The 20,025-nt window shown below is 38.5% G+C and overlaps 1 protein-coding gene across 1 annotated transcript in view; it reads left to right on the forward strand.

The window, feature by feature from the left end:
• Positions 1-275: 275 nt before the first annotated feature.
• The window catches only part of KIF5B (kinesin family member 5B), a 30,193-nt gene continuing 10,443 nt past the window's right edge, over positions 276-20,025 (forward strand). The window contains exons 1-13 of the mRNA XM_050970681.1: positions 276-629; positions 7,945-8,032; positions 9,600-9,673; positions 10,116-10,220; positions 10,625-10,673; positions 10,984-11,039; positions 11,149-11,236; positions 12,725-12,849; positions 14,325-14,429; positions 14,823-14,968; positions 16,738-16,886; positions 18,272-18,465; positions 19,410-19,478. Of these exons, the coding sequence (XP_050826638.1) occupies positions 504-629; positions 7,945-8,032; positions 9,600-9,673; positions 10,116-10,220; positions 10,625-10,673; positions 10,984-11,039; positions 11,149-11,236; positions 12,725-12,849; positions 14,325-14,429; positions 14,823-14,968; positions 16,738-16,886; positions 18,272-18,465; positions 19,410-19,478 (1,374 nt within the window). The 5' untranslated portion in view covers positions 276-503. The remainder of the gene's footprint in view (positions 630-7,944; positions 8,033-9,599; positions 9,674-10,115; positions 10,221-10,624; positions 10,674-10,983; positions 11,040-11,148; positions 11,237-12,724; positions 12,850-14,324; positions 14,430-14,822; positions 14,969-16,737; positions 16,887-18,271; positions 18,466-19,409; positions 19,479-20,025) is intronic.

Consider the following 20,025-nt stretch of genomic DNA (forward strand, 5'->3'; position numbering starts at 1 on the left):
GATGATTCCACGATTCCATGATTCCATAATTCTACAACTCTAGGAGTTTACGGTTCCACGAGTCCAGCCCCGCCGCGACAGGAGCGGTGGCGGTGGGCGCTGCCATGGCCGCCCCGCCCGCCTGAGGCCGCCTCGCCCCTGCCAGCGCCCCCAGCAGCCCCGCGGGCACCGCCCCGCCCGCCCCGGGGCGGTGACGCGCCTGCGCACGGAGCAGAGCTGGGGGCGGGGCGGGCGCTGCGGTGAGTGACGTCACCCGCCCGCCCCACCGGCGGGGCGGGGCGGGACCCGCGGCCGCAGCCGCCATGGCCGGTGCCATGTTGGGGAGGAAGTGAGAGCAGGAGGCGGCGGCGGCGGCCAGGAAGGAGCCCTTCCCTTTTTCCTCCTGCCGGGGCGGGTGCGGGTTTCCTGGCCACGGCGGCTTGCGAGACCCCCGACGCGGGCGGTGCGGCGGCGGCAGCTGGCGGCGGCGGAGCTGAGCGCCCCGGAGGCGGCGGTGGCCTAAGATGGCGGACCCGGCGGAGTGTAACATCAAAGTGATGTGTCGCTTCAGGCCCCTCAACGAGTCCGAAGTGGCCCGAGGCGACAAGTACATCGCTAAGTTCCAGGGCGAAGACACCGTCGTTATCGCGGTGAGGGGCCGCCCCGGGCGGGAGAGGCGGGAAGCGCCGCGGGGGTGGGAGGGGGTGTCAGGGGTCGGCAGGGTCAGACGCCGCGGGGATGGGCGCGCTGTGAGGCGGGAGGGCCCGGGAGCGCCCGCGGGCGGGGACGCCTCGGGAAGAGGAGCGGCCTCCTTGGAGACCGAGGCAAAGGGGAAAGGGGGCAGGGACGGCTGCGGGCGGGGTGGGCTGGTCTGGATATGGAGGCGGTGGGGGCAGAGGGGCGTGGGGCTGTGGGGACAGGGCGGTGGGGGCAGGTCAGGAGACCTGTGACAAAGGCTGCAGCCAGAGGCCCGAGTGCCGAGGTGCGGGGTGAGGGCGAGTCCCGCAGGGTCCGCCGGCCGGGCGCTCTCGGACCTGTGTGTGACTGCCAAAGGCACGCGTGGGAGCTGCCGCCCGATAAGTGTCTGCGGAGAGTTCTGGGGAAGAAATGCGGAACGACCGTGCAGGCTCCAGAGAATTAGTGCTCAAGATCTGTACATCAGTCTTCAACTGACAGCTTCTTTTCTGTTGTTAAATCAGAATAAACAGACCATTTGCCTTACTACATGTTCGTAAATGTATTTTAATGGAGTCTCCTTGCAAGTTATGAGGCCCGTTAAAAACAATATGGATGTTGCAGGGGAAAAAATAATCCTTTCCTTTTTCTTCAGTGGATCATAGCTAGCTACAAAGTAGAGATGGAATATAAAAATAAAGTACGGTCGTTTGTTGCCTGGTTTGGTTGGTGTTGTACAAACACACTTTAGCCCCAATGTTTGTTTTGTTTTGTTAACTCCTAATTTGTGTTTTCGTGTAAATATATTTCATGGGAGAGTGCTGATTCTTGGTGAAAGTAACTTAGAGGCCAGTTATCTGTCTAAAAATTTTGGGGGTTTGTTTTGTTTTTTGAGGCTACCAATAATAGCTTTTTTGCACAGTATCTGAAGTTGCAGGAGGCAATTTAATAAAATACGTTTTTGTAAGAGGAGTTATTAAATACTAGTGCTTCAGTCTGTTAATATTTGGCTGAATTTGTCAATAAAATATGGAATTCCATGAGTCTGGAATGACAAGAACAATAGCATGCTTGTGAAATGAGGTAATTTGGGCTCATTTCAGCTGGCAAGTTACTATCGTGGAGTACATCACTTCTTCCTGAGGTTGTACAGGTAAACTCAGAGTAAGGAACCAATCCTGGAAAATAGTAAATTTAACTAGAGTGGATAATCTCACTTTAATCAGTGAATACCCATTCATTGTGACACTGCAAAGTCTGTTTATAATCCACAGTTTAGTGTAGAAACCTTTGTGTGTTATGGCTTAAAAAATAAATTTTCTTTCAGTAGCCCTGGTATAAATGAAAGCCTATATTTTTAAAATACTCTTTAGGTGCACTTTGAAATGATCTAAAATGTAGATTGTGCTGAGGTGGTTCTGTATCTGAGTAGAACAATTTGATGGTGTGCTCCTGCAGGATCATGTGCGACTTTCTGCTCAGGATTGATTTTTAGTGTTGCCAGCTGTACCTTGGTTATTTCACCTTGGTAGAAATCACAACAAATTTCCCAGTTGTCCTGGATCCAGGACTTGCTATGTCTGACTTAGGGAAAAATGCCCCCAGAATTAATTAAATGGGGTAGCAGTGACAGTATTTGTATTGTTTTACAAAATTTGAATAAAGGTTTGATACTCTGTGGTTTTGTCTTTGTAATGATGGCTACAAGATTGGTACCCTCAAAATTATGACTTGAATCTCTAACACTGTTGACAATAACTTGTGTTTGATAGTTTTGTTTTTAATAGCTTGACTGAATTTTTACAAATTTAGGGACCCTCTAACCTGAGCCTGTAGCCCGGCACCACTTGTTTCTGTGTGTTGCAGAATTGCCCAAGGAGGGATAACAGAAGCAGTGCTCATGAAACAGTGTCTAAAAGGCTTCTTCCATAAGCTGTGTGTTTGGTTACCTCAGCTCTTTGGTTTCTGTCCTTGTTGCTGCCTGTTGAGCAGTAATTGAGCCACTTTTGTTTTTTTATAGCTGCTTCCCTCAGCTGCCTGAAGGACTCGCACCTCCCATGGGTGCCTGGCTCGGGGCTGGAGCAGTGGAGGCTGCGTTAATAATGCTTGGGAGTTGCCTGTAATGGTCGATGGGAGGTGAAGACTGGGAGGCAGCGGAAGCAGAGCTGATCCCAGGCTGCAGATTTGACTCCTCTGGAGGAGGGTGGGGAGAAAAATCAGTGACTATAACCAAACCCTCCTCCTTCTTTGACTCCCCTGTCATCTCTGAGCTAGCTGTCTTCCCTTCTTTTCTTAGCTCCTATGAAGTTAATGTCATCCTTGTCTTTCTGGACGAGTGAGTCATTATGATCTGTGTTAGATAAAATGATAGTTTTAACTGTAGCAAGTGTGTAACTGCAGTTTAAGGGGACAAATGGTGTTGGTCTGCTTTAAAGAGCAGAGTCTGAAACAAAGTATTTTCTTTCCACAGGATGAAACTTTTTAACTAGTAAAGGGCTTTTAATTTTTTAATTGCAGGTGGCTTCTTTTCATCTTAATATTCTATTAATTATTTTTTCCTAATGGCTTCTCCTGTTAATTAAGTATAAGGATTTTGTTAAAACAGATTATAAGATTACTCATTATATGACTTTCATGTTAAATATTAGAATATACCCATATGTAAAAATTGACAGAAATATGCTAGTGGATTTCAGGCTTTTGAGTAAGATAGAACAGGGAGGAAGAGCAGTTTGATACAGGATTTTCTCCTTTGTTTTTTAAAATGTAAAACTGCTTGCAACTGACTAGCTTTATAGTTCTGCGTAATGTATCTATAGACCTTCTTTAAAAACCTTTCTACATCTAGTCTCGTTCATCTTAAAACTACCCGAAAGATATACATTGCTGAATGCAGTGATACTCTGGGGTTTGGAACTGAAGCCTGAATCAAAAGCAGCACTACCCAGAGGCTGCAGTGGTGAGGCCTTATGGGTGTGCACAGGAATGGGCAGTATGCCTCATTGTCCAAATGGCTTTTAGTAACAATCATTGTCCATTCCTTATTTGTATGGCTTTCAGGAAAGAATCATGGCTACTTGTTTGTATTTTCATATTTGTTCAAGATGTACCCCTGTGATCCTGGAAAGAGCTTGAGACATTTGGCTTTCTTTTTCATTATCTTTTAAACTAGTGTTGGATCGTAAATGAGACAAGGCTAGGTTAGAGGGTTGTTAGAATCAGGTAGTGAAGGACACATCTACTACTGCATCTTTTAGTAGTAGGCTTTTTAAAAAGAAAAATGCTGTAGGCTGTACTGGACTGTATAAATTCAAGAAATGAAATGTATTCTTTAAAGTAACTTTATTATTATTGTTTGCTAAAGCAGATAGAAAGCAGTGTTTAATTAGAGACAAAAAGAAAGGCATCAGGTCTGCGGTGGAACTATAAATATGAATCAGGAATTGCAATGTGCAACTGAAATAATACTATTATTCCAGTGTTATCCTCTATTTCTTTATCTTACTTTATTCCATTGAATGTTAAGTAACAAAGGTACTTTTCAGGTGACAGTGGTGTGATGACTTAACAGAAAGGAAGTATTCTTGTTTACAGGAGTCTGCAAAGGCAAAGCTTTTCTCCCTGGCTGTATTGCCAGTTGTGTAGAAACACCTTGCTCATATTTGCTGGGTTTTTTTGTCCCAAAATTCAGTGACCATTTTCATAAACAGCAGTACTTGCTTTTCTCTTTAGAAGAACTTTTCTACTAAAGTAAAAAGTTTGGCTGAAACATTTATTCAAAAAGTTTTCCGTTTCCATTCTGGAAATTGAGTTTCTAGTCACAGTGTTTTAAATCTCATATTATAGTAATTCTATAGCAAACGAAAACTGCTTTAATAGTTAATACTTGAATTGCAGTACTTCCACAGAAATATGAAAAAGGGGACCAAAAGCTGAGATTCACTGACTGTTCTGTATCATCTGCACTTTTGTGTGCATGGGGCTAAGACAAGAAAAAAATCCTCTTTCTTCTTCCTGAAATTAAAATACTACTTTGTAGCTGTGCCTTTTCACCCATTGGCAGTGTTGGACTTGATTAGGTGTGTCAAAGCAGCAATACCTTAGCTTAGTAATAGGAAGAAGTGAGTCAGGTATCTGACATCATACTTTCCAGAAACTATTCCGTTTTGGATAAATCTTTTAACATATTTTGTGCTGATGGGAAGAACATTCTTTAATATAGATGCAGATCTTAAAGGCAAAGTAAGCCCATTATGTGCTACTTTAACCTTTCACCAAGAATAGGCTGAGCGTGGGTAGGTATTGTAGCTCTGTTTTAACTGTCCATTCTAGCAAAAAACATCCAAGAGCTTCTGCATGTCTTGTGGTAGGAAAATATGCTACTGATTTTTCAAGTGAATTTTTTTACTGCTGACTTTGCTTCAGATATCCATGCATAGGAAGTAAGGTAAACTCAGGTGATCTTATAAATAACCAATTCTGTACTTTATGGAAAGTTGCAATAGTAATAAGGGTTTTTTAAATTACATCTACAGAGATAACCTTTAGTATTTCATAGATTTTGATGTAAGTTTTTCAGTGTAGTTGTGATTGCAGATTTTTCTGTAGTTTTCATTGGATATATCGACAAAAAGTTTTTCCACAGAAACTCACATGTACTCCAAATTTTGTATAATTTAGATTGGCTGAGTATCCTTTTATATAATGGATAACTAGTCTTTAAGTTAGCTATGGAACTGTACTTCAGCATCATCCCTTTATTAAGATTCAGTGTAACTACTGCTGAATCATGTTGGCAGCTGTACCTTTCTGAAGGCTGTGAGAGCCCTTGGAAAGTTTTGCTGTGAGACCACATCCCTCAAAGTGCAAGGCAACTGTGGGAGCTGCAGTTGTCTTGTGGTCGACTACAGACAAAAGAAATGCTAGGCAAGGAACTAAAAGATTCTAAGAGAGGAAGTTAGAAGTACTGCTTGTTTGCTTGGTATTTTATATCTTGCTTATAAGGCCTTATGTATTAAATTTTTAACAGAATTTGAGCAGCAGTTTCTGAAAATTTCTGGAGTGTGTCAAAGCAGCCGTGTACTGTGTTAGTGACACTGCTTCTACCCCTGTCAGGGACACCACACCGTAATGCTGCTTGGGCCTTTTGTGTCTTCGGTTCATCATTAGATCTGATTGTTTACTGCTTGGGGAAGAAAAGGCATCTGGTGGTGCAGAAAAAATATCTGACACTTTAATCTTTCTTGATTAATCTCTTAAAGGTAATGAGGAGACATTCTAGGGCATGGTAATCCATGTAATACTGTTTTAGCTTTGTTTACTGCAGAAAGTAGACTGTAAAGAGAAGTGATAAGACATAGCATTGTAGATGTCAAAGATGTGAAACCATACTGAGTGGGAGTAATTTGCATTCTTAAAACATAATTATCCTGGAACCTGCTTGTCTAAACTTACTTGATTAGATACTGACTCAGTGATGATAGAGCAGGGACATGCCACTAGTATGGATTTTCATAGGAGTGATAAAAAATGAGGACATCTGAGCAAATATTCCACTTTCCACATGCAAAAGATGGAGAAGTGACAAGTGACAACAGGACCGCTTGTGAGGATTCTCTTGGCCAAAATTATTAAGTTTTGTATATTGGTAGCAATTGTTAACTTGAGGGAAATCGAAATTGGTCATGTGCTTAGCAGCTTTCACTGTATAAATAAACAAGATCAATTAAAGGCAATACTGCCCAAGTGAAGGCCTTGCAGCTTGATTTTCTGTTCCACAATTGAATTATTTTAGTGCATATAAATATGCACTGGAGCACGAAACAGCTGATTAATGTTTTGTGGTGTAGCTGACTTGCAGTGTGTAGTGTAGCTGATTGATATCTGTGAAATTGGAAGCTTATTGAAACTACAGCTGCTAGTGAGAAAGATGGTGTCATCTTTTCTACAGGATCTTACTTTTTATGTAATGTGTTCTCAGTCTTCATTTTCTTACCTCAGGGTTAGTTGTTGTCTCCCTCCTGGTGTATCTAACGGCCTCAATTCTACCTGTAGAACATAGGGATTTGAGGTGTCTTTGAAGCTGAAATGAGTAATGGAAGAGGGTGGTGTTTTCCCTGCTGTGAAACAAATGTTCTGACAAACTTCAGCCCCTTAGGGACAGTTTCTGCCAACTGAGTCTTGTGGTTTCTTGAACATATTTATACAGTGAACTCTGTAATTATTTTTCCAAGAGAGTGCTCATCCACCTGATTTCAAGGCCTAAGATAAATATATTTAGTCTAAAAAAGCTTTGTTTTTGATGGTGCTAGATATTATTAGAAGACAAATGGAAGGCCAGGCCAGAGGAGGCAAATGTGGGTGGGTTAAAGATGGAAGCCATACTTGTTTCTTTGCTGGAGAGGCGATTCCAGAATATCCTTGTGGGAGGATAATAATGAATTAAATTTAGACAGAATGGAACACTTAAATGGGGTGTTTAACAGTGTTAACTGACCTAGGTTTTTTGTAAACTTTGCCCATCTGCATGGCTACCTATAAAATCAAGCTCTGAAAGTGCTATAAAAAAATTTGAGCTTTGTAAGATGAGCGTAATCATTTATATCCTAGTAGATTGTCAGCTGCTTAGAACTGTTACGAGAATCTCTTCTCTAAAACAAAGCAATAACCAACATTCCTCTCAAAATTCTGTCAGATCTTCCTCATGTAGTGTTTTCCAAAATGAGTCTTGTGAAAGGTTTCATTCCCCAGTATCGCCTTTTATTCTGCTTGGGGAGTTTTATTTTAAGGATGTATTATATGGCGCAGTAGTTTATGTTGAATGTTTATTTTTGGTTTGATTTTTTCGATAAACACTATCAAGACAGGTACTCTGTGTCATGGGGTATGTTTTTAATAATTTGAGTTTACCAGAGTAAACCTACTACCAGGGTAGGTAAGAATAAGGGCTTCTTAGATGTACAGACCAGGTATTGCCTTACCGTGTAAATGAAGTAACTTGAGGTCATGTGGCAGAGCAGTTTTGCAGAACTATGTAGATAATACTTTGAAACCAAATATATATGTAATTCAAAGCCTTCCTTGTAAGCAAGCCTGTGAAGATTTAGGCAGCACTATTTAAGCTGATTTCCACACAACAGTCTTCAAGTGCTTAAAATAGAAGATTGGGCTCAGACAGTGTAGAGTACTTTTGAACTATTAACAAAAACTTTCCAGTTCCACTTCCAGCATTTTTTGATAACTCTTTTCCAGCATCTTTTGATAACTGTTTTGTTTTGGTTTTTTTTGCAGTCCAAGCCATATATATTTGACCGTGTATTCCAGTCAAACACATCACAAGAACAAGTATACAATGACTGTGCTAAAAAGATTGTCAAAGGTAAGGTGGAAGAGCAAATTTACCATAAGAAAATGTCATATTCCTGTGGATTTCAGTGTTGAAAACGAATACTTCTATTGCTGCCTTTTATCTTTGGAATGTTTAATAAGTGCCAACATGGATTGTAGCACCATACAGTCATCCTGTAGTTGAGCTAATAAATTATGTCAATGCTGTAATTAAACCTGCTGTTTCAATTGATTGCAACATTTGGTAACATTTACCTGTTATGTTTTAGGGTTTATTTTTACAGTTCTCTGCAATGATAATTTAAAACAATTTGTCAGAAATTAAACATAAGAGTTGTTACTAATAAGTTTGAGATGTGTCATGTACTGTCTCCATGTCCTCCCAAATTTATTGGTGAGAAATATCATACAGAAGTTCGTTTGGAGGAATGCAAGAGGAAATGAAATTATGAAATATGAGTTATTGCTGTGCATGCTAGGGTGTACAATTTCTCCAAAACATAATTCTCAGATTTGTCCTAGTACCTTCAGAAAATCAAGTATTGTTACAATGAAGGATATGCCACAGTACATTTTTGTAGTAAGCAATTAGCTAGTTCCCTGAAAATAAAATTGATTCATTTCTTGAGGGCATCAATAAGTTCTAATTGACCCAACTTTCAAAACAGCTTTACAAAGCCTTGTCAGAAATCCCTGAAATACCAACCATTAGTTAATACCTACAGAATATTGGGTGAACATACTGTGTTTTTCATCATTAGAAAAGTTAATTGCTGTGGGAAATTCATGCTGCTGCAAGTATTTAACCCTTTAATGAGTTAAATAATAATCAGGCTCAGATCAGAAGGTTGCTCCTTGAAAACTGAATTTAGCTAAGAATTGTAATGCTGCCCCTTTTCTCCATTAAGCCTCTGAGCTCTGTGTGGCATTTCTCACCTGTGCTGCATCAAGTGGCAAATGAGCTCTAGTGGTGAGACAAATGGATTTACAGGTATGGTGGAGTGGCAACGATCTCCCCATTTGGAGTATCTCCTTATGCTTGTTTTTGGAAAATAAAAGTTTGCTTGCAGGATGTGATTCTAGAGTAATTTACACATAAACAAGCCAGCCCACCAGTCCCTCACCCCTCAGTCTAAAACTTTGCTTGGTTCATTCATAATTTGAAATAGAAGCTTATGGACTAAGAGTAAGATGTTTGACACTTAGGGCGTTGCCCATTCTCATCACAATTGGACAATTAAACTTTCCTGAAGGCAGAAAATATGATGGTGTTCTCCTGTTTGGTTTCTTCTGAGAAATCAAAGACCATCTGTTCAGCCTGGCAATTGTATTAATTTCCTTTTTGCTCCTAAATGTAAGGTCCTGATTTTTCTGGTTGAAGAAACAGGAACTTCTAAGACACCATCAGTGATGGCAAAATGCATTAAAATATTTAAGGAGGAACACCCTCCCTCCCCCTAACTCTAGCACAATGTTCCCAGACATTGAGTGATTTAACTTGCTGGGCATTTTAGGACCTGCTTGTTTACTTTTTATTTAGTTCAGCTTAGCTTTAGAAGAAGGAAATGAACACTAATGAAAATACTCTTTCCCTTTAGATGTACTTGAGGGATACAATGGTACAATATTTGCTTATGGGCAAACATCATCTGGAAAGACACACACTATGGAAGTAAGAATGTTAAAATTATTTTCTCTTACTGTCACTGTCATGTCTTTTCATCACAATAGTCTTTGCTTTCTAGAAATAAGATGTCAGCTTGTTTTCTTCTTGCAACATTTTGATAGCCCATAATTTTTTTTAGGACTGAAAATGGCAGTGTGGGGTTTTTTTTCACACTCAGTAGCGGGATGAGAAACACGGGAATAATATCAATAGCATCATTTCAGTTGTAGTTTGGGAGAGTTCTGAGGCTGCTCTTTTCACTTTTGGGGAGCTGTAGAACTTTTCACTTTTGGGCAACTGTGGGTTTCTCTTTACTTCATGGAGTAAGTGCATCGTACCTGTCAGTATTTTGTCTGTTAAACTGAACCAGATGTTTTGTGTTTGAATGCTGTTTGTAATGCTGGATTGAGTATGAAATTTTTGTTATATTCTATCTTTTTCTGTTAAGGGGAAACTTCATGACCCAGATGGAATGGGCATTATTCCAAGAATAGTGCAAGATATTTTTAATTATATTTACTCCATGGATGAGAATCTTGAGTTTCATATTAAGGTAAACTTTTCATTTTTACTTTAATCTGTATTAAAACTCGAAGGTAGTCTGTTCGTGAATTGATAGTCTGTATCTGTTTCAAATGCCTTTAACTTGGAAACCTGATAACCTGAGTTATTACTGAAGTAACTGATTTTTCGTAAAGAAGAATTATGTTAAAACTTTCATTTTGTTCCATTCAACATTGATGGAAACTGTGCTAATAATCTGTGGCAGTGCTAATAGTGATTGGAACTTCTGATCAAAACAGTTTCTTCTTAAAGATACATTTTAATTCAGCCTTAAGAACCTGAGCTGGATGTACTGTTATGTGGGAGGTCATAGTAATCATGCTGAATCCTTGTGATCAAGGAGCAAAGTGGTTTTGCCTTCTGATGTATCCCTTTTCCTCTTCTTACTTCTAGGTGTCATATTTTGAAATATACTTGGATAAAATAAGGGACCTTTTGGATGGTAAGACTTTTATTTGTATTGAACTGTAAAATGAGTTATTCCGGAGGGATATATTAAAAACTCCTTATGTTACTTAGGTATTCATTGTGCTAATAACTTTGCATGAGAAAGGTACATCATAATGGGAGAGCATGGAGCTCATCTATATATTACTAAAGATGCAGTGGTGGTGCTTTGTTATATGTTGTTATATGTTTTTTGTTTATATGTTGTTTGTGTTGCCGAGAGGTAACGTTTATGACTTGGGCATGCATTGTATGCAGTGCTCTCATTCAGTTTTGCCTTAGCTTTGGAATGTTTTCTCTTCCAGTTTCAAAGACCAATCTTTCTGTTCATGAGGACAAAAATAGAGTTCCCTATGTAAAGGTGAGCATCAGTCTGATGTACTTTCATCTTGCACTCCTCTGGTGCGCACTATTTACTTGTGCCTTGTTTATGTGGTGTTATTTTTCATAATCCCCATTTTTTTCCAAAGGGTTGCACAGAGCGTTTTGTATGTAGTCCAGAAGAAGTTATGGATACTATAGATGAAGGAAAATCAAATAGACACGTAGCAGTTACAAGTAAGTATCATCTGCTGTTTCCTTTTAGTGATTTATCTATTTGCTTCTGGTATGCCTTAAAAAAGGAGGGGCGGCACAGATAGCGAGCTAAATAATTCAGGTGTTTGAAAGGGTTTGGCATAAGCAGTTTCAGTATGTCTTACATAAACGAGTATTTTAGTTCATGTCTGGTTAGATCATGTTGCTTAGACTGGGATTGAAAGGAGAAAGTAAGTCATCAGTGAGGAGCTATGGAATCACTGGAGAAAAGGTGTAGTTCTGCTTTAGGAATATGCAAAATTCCTAAAGCAGAAGGAATTTTAAGGATTTCTAGGTTAACTGAAACAAATTCCACAAACTGTCATTTTGCACTTTTTAGTGCAAAATGACAGTTTGTGGAATTTGTTTCAGTTAACCTAGAAATCTGTAAGTGTGGCTGGTCCAAAGTTTGATCATTCTGTTGCATATTCTAGGAGCAGCTGATCAGAATTCAGACCTGCTGCAGATTTAAACAGCATCTCAAGTTTTTTGGCTGTTGCATGTAACTGAGTTGCAAGGAGCTATGCCATTGGTCTCCAAATTCCCACAAAAAGCAGGATTTGGAAATGACAGAGGGGTTAGAGAAGACAAAGGAAGATGTAGGTGCATGCAAAGTAAGACTTGAGCTCTTAGCAACTGAGGTGACTGTCAGAAGTCTCAGAGCCAATTTCAGGATGTTTCACAATCTTCCTGTGTTTAGTTCTTTATTCAGGAAGAGATTATACAGTCATTAAGAAAATAGAAGTGCTTTCTTCTCATTTCTTAGGTTAAGGATCAAAACCAAAAGTAATATGTTCCTTTTAAGGAATATTTCAGTCTTGTGGTTTTGCTTCATTGCTCCTAAGTAAAAAGGTTCAAGTGGGGACTGCACTAAGAAAATTTGGATAGAATATTATTTTGTGTTCTGTGTTTCTTTAACATCAGTAAGCTGGTACTTTTAGAATTGTGAGAGATTTATACTTGAAAAGAAGAAATGGTCAGATGTTCTCATTCAGATTAAATTTTGTTACTGGATTAAAATAATATTTTAAATTCAACATGTCTTGTTTTCTCTTAATGTTTCACAACAGAGGGGGCAGTACAAGACAGGAATGAAAGGCTGTAGCCAGTTGAAATTTACAGAGAAGGATAAAATGGGCTACACTGGAAGTCTTCAAAAGACTCCCTTATCAAAAACTAAATACACTTTCTGTTCTAATAAAGTAAATTAACGTGTGAAATCCATGGTTGACAGCTAGCAAACTTGATGAGTGAACTTATGTCATATTTATAGGAGCCCAAGGGAAAACTGGATCTTTCTTACCCTGTTAGATGATATCATTGGTTTTGCTGCCTCTAGGTCTACTGACATTGAGAGATTACTCTATACAGATTCATTAGCTTTGGATCTCTTGCTGCACTATGGGGAGGTGTTGTTTTGAGTGAGACTGATTGTGCAAATCTTTTTGATGTGTTTATTTTGAATTATAGATATGAATGAACACAGCTCCCGAAGTCATAGTATTTTTCTTATTAATGTAAAACAAGAGAATACTCAAACAGAACAGAAACTAAGTGGAAAACTTTACCTTGTGGACTTGGCAGGTAGTGAGAAGGTAATTATATGTTTCTCTTTCTACTCTGAAACTATGTTTTTTATTTACAGTCAAGTATTTTACATGGTTCAGTTGTCATCTCTGAGGTGTGTCAATTTTGATGTTGAAATATGGTTTCTGAATCCTAGCCTGGCTTGGCTGTTAGACGTTTTAAGCTGATCCACGTTTCTGAAAGTGAGGATTTGTAAATCTAGACTGGGGTGGGGAAAGAGGGTAAAGTTCAGTTTCAATATCTGAGTGTGCAAAAAAAAAAAAAGTGTTACAGATGTGTGGGTTAGCCAGGTTCAGGAATCAAGTTTTATGGTTGTGGAGTATCTGGATTTTCTTATGTAGTGATACCAAGTTTCTTAATTTGAAAATCTGATTAACATTGGCTGACAGTTTGCTTTCCTATATCAGTAGCTTAAAGTAGAGAAAGAAATACATACTCTAATTAGTCTTCTGAAAGCTGGGTTTCTGACATTCTTTTCATCTTTGCTTCTGGGTTTATCCCTGTATTTATCTCCAGTTTTTTCAGATGTTTTTGCTTGCTGCTGTTTTTTCTTACATCATTGTTTTATGACCTTATTGTTGTCTCTGATCCTATATTTATTTTGAAATGTGTTTCTTTAGTCAGAGTCTTTTTTTATTTTAAAGAAGAGAGCTGGGTTGCAGGTCTCCTTTCTCTGGAGTTCGTTTCAGTGTTTGTTTCAAGCTTTACATTGGTGTATTTCCCCAGTCCCTTTGAAATGCAGGGAATTTTCTAATGGCTTGTATGGGTTTATGCACAGGAAAATAGAATTGTTTCATTGTAGTCATGGTCACAGCTGGGTGGAAATAGTAAAGGGAGTGTTATGGAACTGTAAGTCAAATTCAGCCCTTGAGACAAAAGAGGCAACGTAGATAGAATGGCATCAGGTCAGATTTTTCCATGTTTCTGCTACCTGCTTAAGTTCCTAGAGCACTCATGTAGGTCAGATTCTGCCTCTAAAATCTGTTCTCACAGATTTATGCTTGTGAAGATTTTCTGCTGTATTTTCTAGGGGTAGTAGTGGTATATGGTTTGGTTTTTATGGTTTGTTTTGTTAGGGTTTTTAAGGGGGAGAGGTAATTTGCTTTTAAGGATAATCTCTGGACAAACTATTCATAATGCTTATTTACTTTTAAGGAATTAATCATTTTTACAGACTTCAAAAAACTTTTGAAGTTGTTAATTTGACAGAAGTTATTAACTATACATTTATCTGCTACAAAAAGGTTTACTTTGCAGGGAAAATATTAACTTCAGTTAAAAACATGAGAAATGTCTTCAGACCCTGAGGTTTGAATGAAAAATTGATAATGAATTGGGGAAAGTCTGACTAAGAGTTGGCTTAGGTGTACCTCATAAAGTCAGGGAGACTGACTTAAAAGTGGGGAAATTACATAAGTTTTCTTTTAAATTTTGAAGGTGTGTTTTGAAGATGCATTTAGTAATGTCCTGAAATATTGTACAGGTTAGTAAAACTGGAGCAGAAGGTGCTGTGCTGGATGAGGCCAAGAACATCAATAAGTCTTTGTCTGCTCTTGGAAATGTCATCTCAGCCCTGGCTGAAAGCAGTGTAAGTGTTCTGTTTTGACTTTTTTTACTTAAAGGTTAAAAGCTTGCATCTCTGAACATACTGTGCAGAAATTCTTACCAATCTCAGTGATATGAGCCAGTGCATTGCAGGTGGCCATTGCTCTTGTACTGTATTGACAGTAAAGATCAGTAAGTTACATTTAATGCTGAGGGACCTGAGCATCATACTGAAAGTTTCCTTGCGCTCTAATGGTTACCAAACATAGAAATACACTTTTGTCATCCCATACACCTTCAGTCTATGATTAATGAATTAAAGTAGAATTTAATGTCTTTCTAATGAGGTCATACCTAGCAAAAGTGTAGTTCGTATTTCAGCAGATTAAATGTGTATGAAAACCTGTGACTGATCATTTAACCTCTTTCTTGGTAGACATATGTTCCATATCGTGATAGCAAAATGACCAGAATCCTTCAAGATTCATTAGGGGGTAATTGCAGAACCACTATTGTAATTTGCTGTTCTCCATCTTCTTACAATGAATCTGAAACTAAATCTACACTTCTGTTTGGGCAAAGGTGAGTACATGACTTAATAAGAATAAATACAGAATAGGAAATAAGCAAGTTGCTCTATTAAGATTCCTGAACCAGATTAATTACAATGTTTACTTTCTTTCTGTAATTCTTGTGTATATGTGCCTAAGTGTTGTGGTCTGTCTTGTGTCATAATATATATAAATCCTTAAACCAGCCAAGATCCTGAAGACTGTATTTTCAGGAGAAGTATATAATTTGCTTCAAATTGTGGTTTAATGTATAATCTTGAAGGTTTAAATACTTCCCTGTCCCCTGCCCTCCCTAAAGTACGTAGGAAGAAGGCAGGAAGGAGCTCTCCCCTGGTAAGTTGAATCCTTTATTTGCCAGGAGAGCCTGTTCTCTGGTCTGTATCTCACACTCCAGTAAACTTTGAAATTATTCTTGTGAATTCCTGTGTCATTTGTAACTGAATTTATACATACTCGTTTCCAATTAGGTACTTTGTTAGGTAGTTTTTCTTTACCATTGTATTATTGTTGCTGCTTTGTTATACTCCAGTTCCTGACCAATAGATTCAATCACACCATTTAGTGGAGCACGTTCCAAAACCAGACAAGGTTTTGCTAGTCCATCTGGTCTTTGATGTTAGTACCTCTGGCACTTCAGTCCAACAAGATAATTTCCTATTGGTGTTTTCTGAGAAGTTTTGTATTATGGAAAATAGACCAGATTAGAAATCTGGCAGAATATGAATAGTGAGCATGGAGTAATGGCTGCATTCTGCAGTAGTGGAGGTTTTTGGTTTCGTTTTAGAAGGTAGGAGGTCTTTTCCTTTTATCATTTAGTGAATGAGCTACTGGAAAGTGTCTACCAGCTGCAGCTATGTAGTTTCATTAACTTGTGCTCTTGATGTTTTCAGGAATTAAGAGACTGCATCCCTGTCTCAGCCACCACAATTAGTCCAGTGTAATAATTCAGCTTCCTAGGGATATCAAATTTATGCTGAAGCCCTCAGCTGTAGTAACTGAAGGCTATGTAATAGTCATAAAACATAGTAGAAAATCATATCTGTTTTAGTAGTAATGTCTCCCTAAGATTTTGCAGAAGAGTCCTTATTGGAGTTGATGCAGGGCAAGAGAGATGTTTAACTGCCATTAAGCTTTTTTCCTGTTCTGAATTTTGGAGTGGGATTTTCAGTAGTAGAAGACCAAACAGGAAAGTTATTGAGATAAGTGAGGTATGGCACTATAGTGAAAACCATGCATTACTTGGTGAATATGTTATCAGTGCCTGCCTCCAAACATGATTTAATGGAATTCACCTGAATGCAGACTCACATCTGCCATTATCTAAGTAGCTTGTAGCACCTTTTTGGTTAGTGGAGTTCTAGTAACTAGACTTTTTGGTTGAAATTAGCTGTTTCTTAGATAAGCCAGATGGTTTGCCAGATGGTGTCAGAAGTGTCCTCTCCACTGGACAGTGTTTGCTAGATGGGGAATACTATCCTTTGTTCAAAACTGTGTACAGCTGTCCTGACCTCAGTTCTTTCAGATGAAGATATGCAGCTTAATTTTTCCAACTCAATCAGCTTGAGATTTCTCAGCTTTCCCAAAGTTGTGTTGCTCTGTCTTTCAACAGTTGTGCCAATCCAGTTGAAAGAATAGTAACTTGACAGGGAATAGAAATAAGGTTTTGGAAGAGATGGGAATGTTTATGTTTTCACTAGTGATATGTGAACATGTATTTAGTAACCTTTAATTCCTTTCTTTAAAAATGAAGTTTCAGAGCTTTTTACTTTCTATGTGTAGAGCAAAGACCATTAAGAACACAGTCTGTGTCAATGTGGAGCTCACTGCAGAACAGTGGAAGAAAAAGTATGAGAAGGAAAAAGAGAAAAACAAGACTCTGCGTAACACCATACAGTGGCTGGAAAATGAGCTCAACAGATGGAGGAATGGTGAGAAGCAGTTTTATTATTATTCTGCAAACTTTAGGCAAGACAACACACACTGAGTTAGTCTTCAGGCTACGAGAAATAGCTAAGAGCACTATGCAAGGCCGTAATAAGGATGTTAAAGCTGTAGTAGTAAGTTAGCTTTGGAATATATTTTTGCTTTATTGCAACTGAAATAACTTCTAATAATCATGTTATGACAAAAATGTCTGAAAGTGTATTCCTTCTAGATTGTTCAACACTTGGTTTTCTAGCAGAACTAGTTACTTACTAGTCCTTACTTAGTAGTTACTTCTAACTTCTACTAGTTACTAGTCAAAATTAATTTTGGGCGACAAAAAACTGATACTATTTGTAAGTGAAGAAACTAAGTAAAATGTTTCCTCTGTTTTAGTTTTCTGATTCAAAACAATATCTTAAAATCTTGCCCTCATTTAAAACTCAAACATGTGAGTAGGCAAAAAACCCACCCAAACCCCAAAGTTGCTGGCAGTACCAAATATGTGCCTATTAATTCTTCCTGAATGATTAACTTCTTAGCAGTTCAAGTTGCTGGCAAATTGCAAGTTAATAGTGAAGCCATAGATTCAGGAAAAGAGAACATAGGTCATGCAGATATACCCTGGAGTTTAGCAGCTGTAGAAGATGATTTTGCAATCTGACAACTGCACCATATCCTGATACAAATCTGGAAAATAATGGATTTGCTGAAATAGGTTTGGTAGGATGTCGGGGTTTTCTTGGTTTTTGTTGGGGTTTTTTTATTGTTTCATAGAGCTGATATGAGGCCACCCCTGAAATGTCAATCTTCTGAAAGAACTATGCTTAACATGAGATACTGGAGTGTTGGAAAGAGCCTATATCTTCCAAGGACTGCGTGAAATGTTTTGAATAAAGCACTAAGGAATTCAATTTGATTTACCAGAGAAGTGCCTTGGCATGTTCTGTCTTCTTCTCTGTGGAGTTAAAGTGTTCTCATCAGAAAAATCTTCATGAACATAAAGGATAAAAGAGTAACTGAGAAGATTTTAAATTAGATGCAGAGCACTGTAAAAGAAAATATGTCTATCTAGTAAAACAGTGCCATTGGAGAGACAGAGTTTTATGTCTTCTGGGAAAGTTAGGTGACTTTCTAGAAGCTAAGGTTTGATGTGTAATTTGGAGCTCATAGCAGAGTAACTGGGTGAAATACAATGTTTTGTGGTAAATAGGAAATAGTTTGGATCATCTAGTGGTCTTTTTTTTTTTTCTTTTGCCAAGTAACAGCTGAGCTCAATTGCTTCTTAACTGTGTAAAACTGTTAGTAGGAAATATGTGATACTTCTCAAGGATGATTTTGTAGGAAATATGTCATGGCTAACTGTACTAAAATTAAGTTTACTTTTAAGGGGAGACTGTACCAGTTGATGAACAGTTTGACAAGGAGAAGGCCAACTTAGAAGCTTTTGCAGTGGACAAGGATATTACTGTAATTAACGATAAACCAGCTACCACAATTGGAGTAACTGGCAATTTCACTGATGCTGAGAGAAGGAAATGTGAGGAAGAAATTGCCAAACTTTACAAACAACTGGATGACAAGGTATGCCATTCTTTCTTAATGTAAGATCTCTTGAAAATATGTCTTGAACTATATTATTGTATAATATGTCTTCAGCATTCTCAGGAGGAGAAGCCAAGGGGCAGGTACAGATCTCTTCACTCTTGTGACCTGAGGGAATGGCCTGAAGTTGTGTCAGGGGAGGTTTAGGTTGGATATTAGAAAAGGTCCTTTATCCAGAGGGAGGTTGAACACTGAAACAGGCTCCCCAGGGAAGTGGTCACAGCACCAAACCTGACGGAAGTCCAGAAGCCTTTGGACAATGCTCTCAGGCACAGGGTGTGACTCTCAGGGTGTCCTGCACAGGGCTGAGAGTTGGGCTTGATGATCCTGATGGATCCCTTCCAGCTCAGCTTATTCTGTGTTTAATTTGCCAATATTAATTTGTTAGCTCAGCTTGTTTAAGTATTTGCTGAGAGTGCTTCTTCTTAATTCTGATTAAGAGAAATCAAAAGTTATCTGGTGCTAAAGGAGTGCCAAAGGAGTCTCGTTTGTTAGTTGGAAAACAATGGATGTGGGAAAATGAGTAATTTGGAGACAAAATTTTTTTTCTTTCCATGATTTGAATATTTTATTTGAAATAAATAATCTCAAATTTAAGCAGTAGTACTGTATTTGAATAGAAAAAATATTTTAATTAAATATTAATTGTTCCTTGGAAGTTAGAACAACTTGAAGAAGACTTGCAAAAGCACAGGTATAAGACTTTTGTCTCTGAAGCATGGTGTATTACACATACATTCCAGTTAAAAGCCTCATAAATGGCTCCAACCACTGAAAAGAATTGTTTTTTGCTTTTATTGATTTGTTATGTAATTATCTTGGAATAGAGAAAAGTTAGATACCTGATGTCTGCTGTCTTATAGATTATTTTTTTCTGAGTGGTATTTGTCAGTTTAATGAACACAGTCTTATTTCAAATGCAGGATGAAGAAATTAATCAGCAGAGTCAACTAGTAGAAAAATTGAAGACACAGATGTTGGATCAGGAAGAGGTAAGTTTTGCTTTTGCATCTATATTTTATTTTCATTGTCTTTTCATTAAAGAAATCCTTGGTATTTGGAATAGGTCTCAGTTTATGACCAGGGAGTAGAATGAAAGCTTATTCTATGCCTTATCTAAATGCTCTGCCTGTTCCTTCCTCCCACCTACACTGTGCTGATGGCCAAACTTAAACCGGCTTTTCTTGGATCTTAAGTATCCATGAAGACTGAAAAAATTGAAGTGTTTTATGCAAAGGTAGTTGTCTTCCCTATGCGGAATTAGCAGGTTGTCAAAACTGAAGGGAACTTCATTTAATGTAAGAAATCTGTTCTAAGGTTTACTTCTGGTCAGTTGCTATACAGAGAGAGAAAGGAGAGGAGGGGAATTTATTGGCCCATAATGAACAAGGAAGTATCTAGGTGTTAATTCACTCCATACTTGTTAGAATATTCAAATTTATTTGTATGCACATGTTGCCAGGGATAAAAATTAATGAGGGGAAATTCCTATTAATAGTGAAAATTTCATTTAACCAAAATATTAGAAAAATTATTTCT

This window comes from Serinus canaria, chromosome 2, assembly GCF_022539315.1.
Source record: "Serinus canaria isolate serCan28SL12 chromosome 2, serCan2020, whole genome shotgun sequence".
NCBI classification, from domain to species: Eukaryota; Metazoa; Chordata; class Aves; order Passeriformes; family Fringillidae; genus Serinus; species Serinus canaria.